Source organism: Nyctereutes procyonoides, unplaced genomic scaffold, assembly GCF_905146905.1.
Source record: "Nyctereutes procyonoides isolate TBG_1078 unplaced genomic scaffold, NYPRO_anot_genome, whole genome shotgun sequence".
NCBI lineage: Eukaryota > Metazoa > Chordata > Mammalia > Carnivora > Canidae > Nyctereutes > Nyctereutes procyonoides.
Window position 1 is genome coordinate 18,826,029 of NW_026575030.1, and position 15,260 is coordinate 18,841,288.

The 15,260-nt window shown below is 61.8% G+C and overlaps 1 protein-coding gene across 3 annotated transcripts in view; it reads right to left on the reverse strand.

Annotated features, from left to right (window-relative positions):
* Window positions 1-3,704: 3,704 nt before the first annotated feature.
* XXYLT1 (xyloside xylosyltransferase 1) overlaps window positions 3,705-15,260 on the reverse strand; it is a 130,619-nt gene continuing 119,063 nt past the window's right edge. Inside the window, exons 4-5 of one of the 3 annotated variants that reach the window (XR_008663243.1) lie at window positions 6,473-7,659; window positions 3,705-5,103 (exon numbers count right to left, since the gene is read on the reverse strand). Coding sequence is in view for 2 of the 3 variants with exons in the window: in XM_055316099.1 (XP_055172074.1) it covers window positions 7,263-7,659 (397 nt within the window). In the remaining variant the exon portion in view is untranslated. Of the gene's footprint in view, window positions 5,104-5,686; window positions 7,660-15,260 lie in introns of those variants that run through there. The other 2 variants (XM_055316099.1, XM_055316098.1) reach the window with 2 other exon arrangements.

The window sequence follows — 15,260 nt, forward strand, 5'->3', positions numbered from 1 at the left end:
TTATGGTGAGAATGTTTCTCAGCCTTTTCTACCCATTTTGATGTAGATATTTTCTTGCCCACCCAGTGCATAGGAGTTGCTCAGCTGGTTTCTAGATTTCTTTCATAAAGAATTGCTCCATGCGTAGCTGCCGATTCCACGTGTCCATGGCAGAAGGTGACTTCAGGAGCCTCGTAAGTCACCATCTTGGACCAGAACCAGGAAACCTTCCCTTCTTGCTGGAAATCACACCCCCACCGCCCTGTGTTAGATCTGAATGACCAGGCAGGTCCTCGCTTTCCCGTAGCTCCAACTTCTCCACCTCTTAAGAGCCACCCTCCTCGGCCTGTGAGTATGCTCAGGTCCTTCCTACACTTAAAAATAGACTCTCTTCACCCTGCTGCCTCTTCCATCCCTCTCCATTCCTCTTGCCTCACCCTTCTTGTATTAGTTAGGATAGTCTAGGTTGTGCTGCTATAACAAACAGCCCCAAATCTAACACAACAAAGACTTGGTTTATTTTTCCTCGTTCAGGCAAAGTCCACTACAGGTCAATGTGACTTTCTAGAGCAACTGTCTTCCAAGCGGGGCCCCAGCCAGGCAGGCTGCTTTAATCTTGTGGCTCCCTCTTCTCAACCCAAGACCTCCTCCACTTGGGGCAGCAGGAGAAGAGATAGCCCCCTCCCTCCTATCTCCGTGGAAATAGGAAATGTTCCTCCTGTGTGCCAGGAAGGACAAAATCACAGGAAATAGAAAGTCGCTAGAAGCTTTTTACCACACCCTCACCAACCTAACCGAATGCAGATTTGGCCACGTCCACTTCCTTGCCTCCTTGTACCTTAACCGCTGAAAATGGCTTCTGCCTCCCTGCACACAGGAAATGCTTCCTCTCCCAGGGACCACCGATGAAATCTTAGACTTCGGCTTCTCCTGCTCGGGTCACAGGAACTCAGATCCTGCGGCATCCTCCTCACTGGTCTATGCTTTAATGTTTTGTAAAGATTTTTATTTTTTATTTTATTTTTTTATTTATTCATGATAGACAGAGAGAGAGAGAGAGAGAGAGAGAGACAGAGAGACAGAGACACAGGCAGAGGGAGAAGCAGGCTCCATGCAGGGAGCCTGACGTGGGACTTGATCCTGGGACTCCAGGATCGTGCCCCGGGCCAAAGGCAGGCACCAAACTGCTGAGCCACCCAGGGATCCCCTATGTTTTAATGTTTTGTTCTGGATTATTTTGTTCACAGTCACTGTAAGAAATAACCAGAATTGATTTTGTGCATTTGCTACGAAATTTTTGCTGAGAAATTAGTCTATTATACGCCCCTATTTTCCTTATGGAAGTCTTAGGTGAAAAATAATTTTTAGGGCAGCCCCAGTGGCCCAGTGGTTTAGCATCGCCTTCAGCCCGGGGCGTGATCCTGCCATGCCCTGATGCACACTCGCCCCTGGAGCCCTGCAGGGTGCGCGGCATCTGACCCGGCCTTAAGTTGCCACTGGCCAGAGAAAAGGAAGAAGAGAAGAAAAAGAAACCACAATGAAAATATTATACTTGGGATCCCTGGGTGGCGCAGCGGTTTAGCGCCTGCCTTTGGCCCAGGGCGCCATCCTGGAGACCCGGGATCGAATCCCACGTCGGGCTCCCGGTGCATGGAGCCTGCTTCTCCCTCTGCCTGTGTATCTGCCTCTCTCTCTCTCTCTCTCTCTGACTATCATAAATAAATAATAATAAAAAAAATTAAAAAAAAAGAAAATATTATACTTGCGCAGCCCGGGTGTCTCAGTGGTTAGTGCCGCCTGCAGCCATGTGACCCCAGGTTGTGGGATCGAGTCCCACGTCAGTCTCCCTGCATGGAGCCTGCTTCTCCCTCTGCCTGGGTCTCTGCCTCTCTCTCTCTCTCTGTCTCATGTGAATAAATGGATGAAATCTTAAAAAAAATAATTTTTAAATTTGGTGCCAACAAAAGTACCATCTCTCCTAAAGAAATAAGTTCACACCTTTTATATAATGTTCCATGTTTTGCTTTTTAAGCTGGCTGGCAAGAAGCACAGAACCAAACCACACAGTCCATCTTAATACTAATACTTATAAAGATCTCCCAATCAGACAGGCAGACCTAAAACCGTCTGTATTTGCGGGCAATAGGATCTTTAATACAGAAAATCCTAAAGACTCCACCAAAAAAGTGTCAGAACTAATCAAGAAATTCAGCAAAATGGCAGACTCCAAAATCAACGTATAGCACACTTCTGTACACTAGCAATGAAACACTGGAAAAAAGGAAGAAACAACCCCACTCACAATAGCAGCAAAAACAACAAAATCCTTAGGAATACATTTAACCAAGGAGGTGAAAGATCTGTACCTGAAAACTACAAGACCCTGATGAAAGAAATTGAGGATGCGAACAAATAGAAAGATCTCTTGTGTTTATGGATCGAAAGAATCGACGCGGCTAAAATGTCCATAGTGCTCGAAGCCATCTATGGACACAATGCAATCCTCTCAAAATTCCGGCGGCATTTTTCCCCCAGAAATAGAAAACACAATCTTCAGATTTGTATAGAGTCACAAAAGAGCCCCAACAGCTAAAGCGATCTTGAGAAAGAACAGGCTGGAGGCATCACACTGCCTGATTTCAGACCCTACGGTGAAGCTCTACAGCAGTGTGGCCCCCGGGCACCTGGGGACTCACCTGGGGGCTAAGCTGCCCACCATTGATTCCCGCTCAGGTCATGACCTGAGGGCCCTGAGATACAGCCCCATGTCGGGCTCTGTGCTGGGCAAGGGGCTTGCTGGAGATTCTCTCTCTCCCTCTCCCATGGCCCTCCCACTCCCCCTCCCCCTCTAAAAAATAAAAATGTCTTAAAAAACCAGTATGAGGCTGGATAAAAATAGACACAAATACCGGTGGAGCAGAACAGAGAGACCAGAAACAAGCCCCTGGGACTCAATGGGGAAAGGGCAGGGTCTCCGGTAACGGGTGCCGGGACGCTGGACGGCCCCGCGCGGAGTGAAATCGGATCGCTATCCTACACGGCTCACAAACACGAACTCCCGATGTGGTGCAGATTAAACCCAAGACCTGAAACGATAAAACTCTCCGAGGAAAACACAGGGGGAGGCTCTTCGAAACTGGTCTCGGCAATGAGTTTTTGGGTATGACACCAAAGGAACGGGCAAAAAGCGCGAACGTCAGCAGGCCGGATGACAACAAACTGAAAACCTTCAACCGGCAAAGGAAATCATCAACAAAATGAAAAGGCCACCTGTGGAATGGGAAAAAATACTTGCAAGTCAGGATAAGGGGTTGTTATCCAAAGTATGTAAAGAACTCATGCAACTTAATAAACAATCTAAAAATAAAATAAAATAAAATAAAATAAATAAAAAAAAATAAACAATCTGATTAAAAAATGGGCAGAGGATCTGAATAGAAATTTTCTCAAAGACGTACTGATGGCCAACAGGTAGGTGGACAGAAATCGCAATGTATTGACCATCCGGAAGCATCCGGCTGGGGAAGTGTGTCAGTTTGCTGGGACCACGGTACCCAATACCCCCAACCCCTGGGGGATGGGGGTGGGGCGGGGAGGGGGACTTAGCAGAAAGGTACTGTCTCATGGTTCTGGAGGCTGGAAGTCAAAGGTCAAGGGGTCTACAGGTTTGCTTTCTTCCTTTTTAAGAAAAAAAATATATTTAATTTATTTATTTGAGAGCAAGAGCACACGTGCAAGGGGGCACAGAGGCAGAGGGAGAAGCAGGCTCCCCACGGTCTCACCCTGGGACTCGATCCCAGGCCCCCGGGGTCACGACCAGAGCCGAAGGCAGGTGCCTAACGAGGGAGCCAGCCAGGCGCCCCTGCAGGTTTGGGTTCCTCCGAAGCGTCCCCCCAGCTTGCCGAGGTCCCTCCTCACTGTGTGGCCACAGGGCCCTCCTCGGAGCACGTGCACGTCTGGTGTGTCCGTGCGTCCAAGTGCCCTGTTCTCATGAGGACAGCAATTGCGTCAGGGAGCAGCCAGCCAGCCGTGCACGTGTCCCGCAGGCCTCCCCAGCTGGGGCTCCGACCCCATCCTCTGCAGGGTGAGGCCGTGGGGGGCATGCGTCCTCTACTATGTGGCAGGGCCGGGGAGGGTCTTCGGGAGGCGGTGGCGTAGCCGAGCCTAGACAAGGCCCCGCTGTCCTCGCCGTCAGGGGCCCACAGGTGGAGGGGCCGCGGCCCTGCATCCCTCACTGTGCCTGCTGGGACGTGGGGCAGGGCATGCACCTACCCCGTGCGCAAATCTCCATTTGAACGGTCACGAGTTCAAGCTGGAGCATGATGAGCCGAGGTCGGCAGGTCGCGCCTTGGATGTCGAGTCCCGGCCACACGCACATGTGAGTGCAGATGGGTGGTGCCCACACGTGTGCTGGGGGGTCAGCTCCAGTCCTCTGCGCCCTGGTATTGGCAGATGCAGAGGCTGAGCCCGGAGCGGGGAGGGTGCATCCAAGGAGCCCTGACCTCCCGGACGAGCCCGGGCCCCTGCAGAGTGGGGGCCGACAGACATGACCGCCTGCGGGCAAGCGTTGGGTCCCCCACCGGGCTAAGGGACGTGCCCCCAGTGGCTGCCATTCACCACGTGGGAAGAGTATTTTAAGCGGTGACCCTCAGAAGCCCCTTGCATCTGCGTGTCCTCCGCTTCCTGGGCCGGACACGTCCCGTCACCAGGGTCGACGTGGGTTAAGAGGTGGCCTTGGCTGTCCAAGATCGCCCAGCAGGTGAGGGCGCACACGGACGCAGGGGCAGGCCTCTGTCTTGGGCGCGAGGTCCTCTCCACCACAGACCCTGCTTGCTCAGGGGCTTCTGCTTGCCTGCCGACCCCTCCCTGGGCCTCGCATGTGCAGACGGGCCTGGACGCATCAGGAGGCGGGGTCGGTTAGTTGAAGCAGGTGCTGCGAGGCACAGCTCATGCGCTCTCCAAGCCCCGGCCCAGACTTCAGCTCTGCTCCGTCCGGCCGGCAGATGCTCCACAGGGAGTTTCCATCGGGCAAATGGAACGCGGCCCCGTGGGGATGGGGACGGGACTCGAGGAGATTGGGTTTGGCTCCGGCCCATCTTCATCGACACGTACACTGTCTTTTCTCTGCAACAACAAAGGGGTCTCGTAGCTATAGAAATGCCTGAATTATTAGGGTCCGTGTAGGAAACACACCTCAGTTGTTGCCCATCTAAAACCCTCCCGCGTATTACCCATGTTTTTCCCATTGAAAGAATCATCCATTTTCTTTTCTGAATGTGGCCTTTAAAACACACAGTTTTCTAGGAGTTGAACTGATTAAATATAGAGGAACAGGCTCTCTTTTTACGTAGACACACACACACATAGGACCTTCTGTACATACGATCTTATGTTTTGCACATTGTAAGCATTTCCCAAGGCATTAAATATTCTTGAAAAATAGGATTCTAATGCCTAGATTATTTTATTATATCGGTGTGGCATAATTTATCCACTGCCCTAGTCAACATTTTAGGTTGTTCCCAGGTGTATTTTATTTTTTTATTTTATTTTATTTTATTTTATTTTATTTTTACTTTATTTTATTTATTTATTTATTTATTTATTTATTTATTTACTTACTTATTTATTTAATTTTTGGTGTTTTCTATTTTAAAAAAACTGGTGTGATAATGACTTTGTCCACATCTCTTGTTGTTTTCTTACAATAAACTTTATTTTTTGTGTGGTTTTTTTTTTAGGTTTAATTTTTTTTTTTGTATATTTTTTTTTTATTGGAGTTCGCTTACAATAAACTGTAGGATTGCTGAATTACCCCCATGAGGTTTTCACGAGCATTACCAAGGGTGTGCGTAAATCCCCAAAGACGATGCTCGCACATGGCAGGCACTCAGTGACTAGTGGCTCTAAATAGGGAATCAAGCACCCAGGAGGACAGAACGATTCCGTCAGAACAGAGTCCAGCAGGAGACGTGCTCCGTCTGTCAGGAGATGATGTGACCGGATGGTTTGGGGCAGGGCGGTGAGACGGGGAGGGCGGGTTTTGCTTCCAGGAGCAGCAGGGCCGGCCCATACGCAGAATGAAGCGACAGGACACCGCTGTCCTCCCCGTCCCAGCCATGCTCCCCCGGGGTCCGCAGACACCCTCCGGGAGCACGGCTCGCTCGGGCACGGGGATGCGGGGCCGGGCCGGGGGCTCTCGGGGATGGTGACCACGCTCTTGACTCAGGCCCTCCGGGTGGCAGTAAACTGTGACCCGAGAACAGATGACATAGTCACTGTGTTCTCAAAGGTTGTTTATTAGCTATTCTCACTCACGGTGAAGAGAAATAATAATAATAATAATAATAATAAAAACAGTGAATGAAACCGAAATAAAAGGAGATGGAAATCCAGCGACAGTTCTTCCCCCAAGAACCCGACTAGACCTAATGGGCCGCCGGGGGCTTCCTGTCTGCATCCTGCGAGGGGACGCGCTCAGAGAGGAGCCTACCTCCTTCTAAGGTACGGGGTCTGATGTGCTGCAATACGAGGGTCACGGGATGACTTTGTAAAGAGCCGAACGCTTGTCAGTCCTGGAGTGAACCGCGGGGTTCTCATGGAGGGCGTCTTCCGTGCACGCGACTCTGCTGCGTGTCCCCGCGGGCAGCCGAGCTCTGTTCCTTGAGGGTGGATCTGATTCCCGGGTCCCCGGGGGCCCCCGAGGCCGACTGGGGGGAAGGCAGGATCGTGATGTTCTGGGGGGCAGCTGGGAGCAGGAGGCTGGGGAAGCTGCGGTAATGAGCCTGGGCTTCCGTGGGCGCCGCTGCTGGCCCCCTACGCCGCACCCCAAGCCGGCGGCCGCCTTCCACCCGGGCCGCGCTGTGTGGGCATCTCGGGCACACGCACGCAGCCTCCCGGGCGGGCTGGCATCCACGGGGTGCTGGACCTCGGGCTGGCTGCCGGGACCTCGGCTCCCTCGTTCGGAGTTCCCTGGGAGCGACAGCAGTGCTGCTTGTTCCCTCTGGCAAAATGGAAGCTTGGCGATTTAAAATAAATTCATGTTTGGTCTAAGAAAGGCCGGCTCTCGAAAGGATTTCCATTGTTTGGGGGCCAAGGGCAGGCAATGGCATGTTCTGTCCATTCTCGTCTCTAAACACCTGCTCTCGCCCACAGAGGTCTGTGTCCGCCCTTTGTGGTGCCGCGCCCCCAGGAGCACCTGCAGCGCGGCCAGGCCTCTGGCTGGGACAGACGACGCCCCTAAGGCCCAGATGCTGCCCCACGGCCCGCAGCCGCAGAGGCTCCTAGGCGTCCGGGATGGGGGTGTTGCAGTTCCCGTGGTAGATCTTGACGTGGCCCTCGCAGCGGAAGTAAGCCTCGAAGACATCACTGTAGCCGTGGTCCCTCCACCAGGTGCACAGCTGCCGGTTCCAGGTGCAGTCCAGCACGTGGAAGAGCTCGGGGTGCTCCATGCCGATCATGGTGAAGAAGTCCTGGTCCCCGAGGTGGCCGCGGAAGTGGTACTTGTCCGCCAGCCGCTGCACCTGCGCCGGCTCCAGCAGGCGGCCGTAGAGCGGGGACCGGCGCATGGCCTCCAGGTCCAGCAGCATCACTCCGCTGTTGAAGCCGGGGAGCCCCTCGGGGGGCGGGCCCCCGACCCGGGTCCCGGGGTTCTCATGGCGAAACTGCCAGAATGTGTGCCTGGGAAGGGGAGAGAGAGCAGGTTTAGCTTCGCTGGCGTGGGTAAGAGTTCGCCGGCCCCGTGCTCCCAGGTCTTGACGACCAGCCTGGGGGCGAAGCCGTTTGCTCGGAGCCCAGCGCGGGGATGCACAGGTTCTGAGGGTCGGGGTCTGTGTCACGGCACAGCCGTACGGGGACCCAGGCCTTCACCAAGCCTCGGGTCTTCCCAGCACGTGGCACCTGCAGGGTGACTGTGGCTCAGGCGGGCACAGGGCTCAGGGGGCAGCAGGCCGTGTGCCCACCTCCCGTGTCGCGTCACCGCTGGGGACACAGGTGCTCTGTAGTTGCCCAGGGTCCTGCCACCAGTTAGTGGGTGGCTGAGGACTGCGGACCAGTAAACCTAGGCACCTGCCGTCCCACTTTTTGGGGTGGCAACGATCCGGGTGGAACTTTCTAACACCTTGAGTTTGTGATCTGGAGAGGAGAGGAGGGAGAGGAAAGGAGAGGAGAGGAGGGGAGGGGAGGGAGGTGACGGGAGGGGAGGGGAGAGGAGAGGAGAAGGAGGAGGAGAGGAGAGGAGAGAGTGGAGTGGAGGGAGGGGAGGGAGGAGAGGAGAGGAGAGGGAGGGAGGAGCGGAGGGGAGGGAGGGGGGGGAGAGGGGAGGGGGAGGGGAGGGGGAGGGGGGGAGGAGGGGGGGGGAGGGGGAGGGGGGGGAGGGGAGGGGGAGGGGGAGGGGGGGGGGGGAGGGGGGAGGGGAGGGAGGGGGAGGGGGGGGGAGGAGGGGAGGGAGGGGGGGGGGGAGGGGGAGGGAGGGGGAGGGGGGAGGGGGGAGGAGGGGGGGGGAGGAGGGGGGGGGGGAGGGGGGGGGGGAGGGAGGAGGGGGAGGGGGGGGAGGGGAGGAGGGAGGGGGGGGAGGGGAGGGGGGGGGGGGAGGGAGAGGGGGGGAGGGGGGGGGGGAGGGGAGGAGGGGAGGGGGGGGAGGGGGGAGGAGGGGGGGAGGGGGGGAGGGGGGAGGGGAGGGGGAGGGGGGAGGGAGGGGGGAGGGGAGGGGGAGGGGGAGGGGGGGAGGGAGGGGAGGGGGGGAGGGAGGGGAGGGGGAGGGGGAGGGGGGGGGGAGGGGGGGAGGAGGGGGAGGGGAGGAGGGGGGAGGGGGGGGAGGGAGGGGGGGAGGGGGGAGGGGGGGGAGGGGGGAGGGGGGGGGGGAGGGGGGAGGGGGAGGGGAGGGGGGGAGGAGGGGAGGGGAGGGGGGAGGGGAGGGGGGGAGGGAGGGGGGGAGGGGGGAGGGGGGGGAGGGGGGGGAGGGGAGGGAGGGGGGGAGGGGAGGGGGGAGGAGGGGGGGGGAGGGGGAGGAGGGGGGGAGGGAGGGGGGGGGAGGGGAGGGAGGGGGGAGGGGGGGGGGGGGAGGGAGAGGGGGGGGGGGAGGGGGGGGAGGGGGGAGGGGGGGAGAGGGGGAGGGGAGGGAGGGGGGGAGGGGAGGGGGGGAGGGGGAGGGAGGGGGGAGGGGGGAGGAGGGGGAGAGGGGGGAGGGGGGGGAGGGGAGGGGAGGGGGGGGAGGGGAGGGGGGGGAGGGGGGAGGGGGGGGAGGGGGGGGGGGGGGAGGGGAGGGGAGGGGGGGAGGGGGAGGGGGGAGGGGGGGAGGAGGGGGGAGGGGGGGGAGGGGGAGGGGGGGGGGGAGGGGAGGGGGGGGGGAGGGAGGGGGGGGAGGGGGGGGGGGAGGGAGGGGAGGGGGGGAGGGGGGGAGGGGAGGAGGGGGGAGGGGGGGGAGGGGGAGGGGGGGGGAGGGGAGGGGGGGGGGGAGGGGGGGGAGGGGGGGGGAGGGGGGGGGGGAGGGAGGGGGGGGGGGGGGGGGAGGGAGGGAGGGGGGGGGGGGGGGGAGAGGGGGGGAGGGGGAGGGGGGGGGGGGAGGGGAGGGGGGAGGGGGGGGGGAGGGGGGGGGGGGAGGGGGGGGGGAGGGGGGAGGGGGGGGAGGGGAGGGGGGGGGAGGGGGGGGGGGGAGGGGGGAGGGGGGAGGAGGGGGGAGGGAGGGGGGGGGGGAGGGGGGGGAGGGGGGGGGGGGAGGGGGGGAGGGGAGGGGGGGGGAGGGGGAGGGGGGGGGGGGAGGGGGGGGAGGGGGGGGGAGGAGGGGGAGGGGGGAGGGGGGAGGGGGGGGAGGGGGGGGGAGGAGGGGGGGGGAGGGAGGGGGGGGGGGGGAGGGGGAGGGGGGGGGGGGGGGGGGGAGGGGGAGGGGGGAGGGGGGGGGAGGGGGAGGGGGGGGAGGGGGAGGGGGGGGGGAGGGGGGGGGAGGGGGGGGGAGGGGGGGGAGGGGGGAGGGGGGAGGGGGGAGGGGGGGGAGAGGGGGGGGGGGGGAGGGGGGAGGGGAGGGGGAGGGGGGGGGGGGGGGGGAGGGGGGGAGGGGGGAGGGGGGAGGGGGGGAGGGGGGGAGGGGGAGGGGGGGGGAGAGGGGGGAGGGGGGGGGAGGGGGGGGGGGGGAGGGGGGAGGGGGGGGAGGGGAGGAGGGGGGGGGAGGGAGGGGGGGGAGGGGGGGGGAGGGGGGGGGGGGAGGGGGGAGGGGGGGGAGGGGGGAGGGGGGGGGGGGGAGGGGGGGGGGGGGAGGGGGAGGGGGGGGGAGGGGGGGAGGGGGGGGGGGAGGGAGGGGGGGGGGGGGGGGAGGGGGGAGGGGAGGGGGGGGGGAGGGGGGGGGAGGGGGAGGGGGAGGGGGGGAGGGGGGGGGGGAGGGGGGGGGGGGGGGGAGGGGGGGAGGGGGGGGAGGGGGGAGGGGGGGGGAGGGGGGAGGGGGGGGGGGGGAGGGGGGGAGGGGGGAGGGGGGGGGGGGGAGGGGGGGAGGGGGAGGAGGGGGGGGAGGGGGGAGGGGGGGGGGGAGGGGGGGGGAGGGGGGGGGGGGAGGAGGGGGGGGGGGGGGGAAGCACCTGTGGGCAGCGACCTGCTGAGAGGCGGGAAGCCGAGCTCAGGCTGAAATAAAACCAGCCCCTGCTAGACGGAGCCTCCTTCATCGGAGCCTCCTTCATCGAGGCCCCAAGGCCGGGCGGGGGCTGCAGGGTGAAGGAGCCCAGGGCAGGCGGGCAGCGGTCAGCTGACAGGCCGCTTGGAACCCGGCTGCCTGGAGGGAAGGTCTCAAGTCCAATTTCCCTCAAGGCAGACCTAGAATCTGACCCAGGTCTGCGGGACCCTTCCAGTCCTCTGTCCAGATGCTTCCATCTGGAGAAGGGAAGACAGATCAAGTAGCCTCCCTGCGGGGACGTGGTCCGAGCGCTGACCACCCGGTCCTCCTGCCCTCCCGAAGCTCCCGGGCTGGGGCTGGGCTCTGCAGGGGCGGAGCGGGCCGGGGGCTGCAGGGAGGGGGAGAGACGGCGGGCCGGGCCTTCGTGGGGGCAAGGGCAGGGCAGCACCCCCATTGTCAACACCCCCCTTCCCCCCAGAGGCCTCAGACCTGGAAGGGCCGCGCCTGAGCCTCCCTGGGTCCTCCCCACCCGATCCCGATCCCGGGGCAGGGAAGTGGGCCGTGGAGGGGAAGGCGGGAAGCCTGGCTCCACCAGGACTGGGGAGGCTCCGCATCACGAAGGGGAGGGGGGAGCGCTCCCTGCGGATGTGCTCGCAAGGGGAGGACAAGGGGAGGACAAGGGGAGGACAAGGGGAGGACAAAGGGAGGACAGGTCTGCGGTCTGAACTCCGCCGTGAGCGGCACCCGCCTGGAGATGACAACCTCGGCAAACAGAAGCTTCCAGAGCCAGGGAGAGGCTGCAGCCCCTGCAGCCACAAGAGCCTGTGGTGATGGACTCCCAGGGCCTCTGGCAGCTTGGTCCATCTGACCGTGTTTCCTCCAAATGGTCACCTTGGGTCCAGGCCGCAAGCCGCTGACATTTTACTGAAAGGATCTGGGCCACTGGGCACCGGGAGGGGAGGGGGGGAGGGGGGAGGGGAGGGGCCGTGTGCTCCCCGCCACCACCTCTGCGGCCTCAGCATCCTGCACAGCGCCCCCGCGGCGGGGCCTCCCGAGCAGGGGAGAACTTGAGGGGACAGGGACGCCGGGGATGTGGCTGGGGCTCGGGCCAGGGATCCTCCGGCGCCGGCCGGGGCCCAGGGCAGCTTGCCAAGGGGACAGGAAATCAGCAGGCCGTGGGGTGTGTGCAGAAGCAGCCGCACAGCCCGGAGTGGGGACCGGGGACTGGGCGCCCTGAAGCTCGCTGTCCCCAGGCAGGGCCGCGGCAGGCGGGGCAGCCGCTCAGAGGACGGCGGGTCCTCGGCCTCCGCGTCGCCCGTGGGGGCGCAGGAGCGGCAGCAGCTGGGGACAGAGTCCCGTGCGCCCGGCCCCAGGGGATGCAGGGTCGGCGCACCCTGTCGTGTCCCCGGGGAAGCCCGGGGCTGTCACACCCCAACAGGGACGGGGCCGAGGCTCGCAGGCCCCACTGGGCTGCACAGCCCGGTCACCTGGGCCTCGGTTTCCCGACAGCAGCGGCCGCATCCTTGAGGCTGGCAGGTGCCCCCGAGGCTGCAGGCTCTGGGGACCCGGCTGGCAGGGAGGCGGGAGCCGCGGTGCCCACCCGGACGGCATCACCCGGGAGCCGGGCCGAGGGGCCCACAGGGTGTGCAGAGGTACTGGCAGGGCTCGGTGGCGGCAGGAGCCTCAGTGTGAGCACGGGTGTCGGGCTCTGGGTCTGGAGCCTCCAGACGTTGCCCCAGCCTGTGGTCCCGCCAGGTCCCCGGACTCAGTATCTGCACCCGGGCCCTGCGGAGGCTCGCTCCCACCCTGCAGTGTCACCTGGACACGCGCTCGAGGGCACACACTCTTTCCTCTTCACACACAGCCTTGGCAGGAAGCAAGCCCTGGTGCAGGCCAAGCACTGTGAGCCCTGAGTCCTTCCCCAGCGCCGGCGGGGGCGGGGGGGGGGGGCTGCTGGGAAAACAGATTAAGTGCATCCTTTCAGGTACGGGCAAGGCCTTCTCTAACTTGGCTCTACTCCCTACGCCCTAACTAACAATCACAAAAAGGACCATTTAAAAAACGAGTACAGGGGACGCCCGGGGGCTCAGCGGTTTGGCACCTGCCTTCAGCCCAGGGCCTGATCCTTGAGTTCTGGGATCGAGTCCCACGTCGGGCTCCCTGCGTGGAGCCTGCTTCTCCCTCTGCCTGGGTCTCTGCCTCTCTCTCTCTCCTCTCTGTGACTCTCATGAGTAAATAGGTAAAATCTTTTAAGAAAAAATGAAAAATAAAAAATGAGTACATTAATTTTCATGAAGAAAACCCATCTTTATGGAAAGAGGTATTCGAGACCCTTCTGGAAAGCAGTGGTTTCCTCCCCGGTGATCGCTGCCATGGCAACCAGAGCCTGGCCAGGGAACACAGAGCCACGTGCCTGGGAAAGGACACAGGTTCTCGTGAATGACCCTTTCTCCTCCCAGCACCCCAGGGCCCTTGCACCTCCCCATCTTTGCACGATCTTCTCCTGGGTTGGTCTTTCTCAGCTTGTGAGGCTCAGCATTTGCCACTTTCGCTTCCAAGAGGGGAGAAGCGAGGACGGGAACATGCACCAGGCCTGGGCCGTCTGCATAAGGCTCCCTAAGAAGGTTCCAGAAGCCCGTGCCAGCCCAGACCGAGTTCAGGCTGTTGGTTCTCCAGTAGAGATGGCTCCGCCTCCTGAGGTTCCTGATGGTGTCACGGGCGGGCTCCTCCCTGTGGCTCGGCCCCCAGTGCTCATCGCTCAGCCCCAAGCCGCCGAGAGCAAGCGAGGCTGGGCCTCCGCCAGAGGAAGCGCGCCGTCTGGACGGTCTGATGGGCCAGGGCTGCGGTCAGGAAACACGGCTACCTTCGTGCCCACGCTCGCCTCCCAGGACCAGTTCGCTCTTGTTTGACTTGGAAGGGACGCTGTTTTCCAGTCCTCCGAGGGGAGAGGCCGGGGGTGAAGAGCGGCGCTCAGCGGCCCGGTGTTCCATCCACCGCTCCCGGGGGGTGGCCGGGGGCAGCTCTGGGTGACACGGGGCTGGGTTCAGAGCAAGGGCAGCGTCCCTCAGTCCTGCCCTGGGCCGAGGTTCTGGGAGGCGGACTCAGGCCCTCGGGTTTGGAGCCGCCACCCTGGGGAGCCAAGCCGGAGACGACACAGGCTGCCAGGAGCAGGACGGCCACTGCGAAGCTTTACGGCGGGCCCCTAGGGCGTTCCTCGGCGCTGGGGCCACAGCGGCCTCCCACGGTGTGCGAGCACCCCAGATCAGCCACCTAGGCAGCCACAAACCACCCGGGGGCTTCTGTTCCGACACAGCATCCCGCTTCATGACGTCTAGAATAAAGACTGTGGCCAACACTGTCCCATCCCCAAAGCCGCACCAGCTAAGCCCAGCCATCTCTGTGAAACCTGGCACAGCAGTGGAATCACGGAGGGCGGACATCCTCGCCAAGAAGGCCCCAGACCTGCCACAAAATGGCCCGACCCATCCTGAGCCTGGCGGCCCTCAAATGCCCACAGCCCTTCTTTACTCCAGGGAAGGGCTGCTGATCTGTGCGAGGCCTCTGAAGGTTTGGCATGGCTAAGGCCTCAGAGCTTCCCATTTCCCGATGCCCACGGGAGGGCGGGATACCCTTCTCTGAAGTGCCAGTCCTCTTCTCACACATCCAGGGAGCAGGCAAGTGTCCTGCCCACCCACCACGGCCCATGCCCAGCCTGCTCAGACATCTCAGCCACAGGGGCTCCCTGCCACCCCTGCTGCCCAGAGCTAGGAGTACAGGTGGGTGGGCTGGGGAGCGTGCGGTCACTCAACCTGATGGACAGGTGCAGAGCATGATGTGCTGGGCCCTGGAGGGCTGCACGGGGAGGGCTTGGGGAGGGACAAGGGGCAGATGATGGACAAAGGGGCACTGGAGGGCTCAAGCAGGCAGATGGAGCCCTGAGGGGCTGCGTGCCTGGCTTACAACAGGGGTGGCGGACGGTGACAGCCAGGGCAAGGCCGGGAGGATAAAAAGGGGAACGGCTTGTTCGGTCTTGAACAGATGCCAGCCAGAGGAACAGTGATGTGGGGAGCCCTGCAGGGGGCTGGATGCAGGTCACAGACATGGAGGATGAGGCAGGCATGAGAGAACCGGGGGGTTCCAACATTCAGGGGATGGGAGAAGAGGAGCTGGGAAATGCACCCACAATAGTTCCAGTGGCTGCGGTGATGGCCTCATTATGGCCTCATGGGTCTTAGACCCCAGCCGAGCTCCCCATTTGGCTGACCCTCCGTGAACTCTGCTCCAGTGACGGGGAACTTGGATGGGTCCCCTGCGACTGCATTGTCCTGTGCGTGCCCCTTGGGAGCCCCTGGGAGCCACTGCTCCCTATTTCCTAGATAGTGTCCCCTGGATGCTCCTGTCTTCCCACCCACCCTACCTCACTGTGTATGAGAATGTGATAGTACTGACAGCTGCAGAGGATGGCAACTTGGAAATGCGACAGACTTTTGGCAGAGTAAGTGACAGAGACTAAGGAGCTGGGCACTCAGGACGGAGGGACGTCCACCTGCCCAGGGAAGGGATGGGTATGCCAGACTACAGAGGTACGAAATACAGGGTGAGAGGCGGGGTGGGGACACTGAGGAGGGTAATCGTGGTGATGGCCAATACTGAGTGAGCGTACCCATGTGTCAGACCTAGTTTT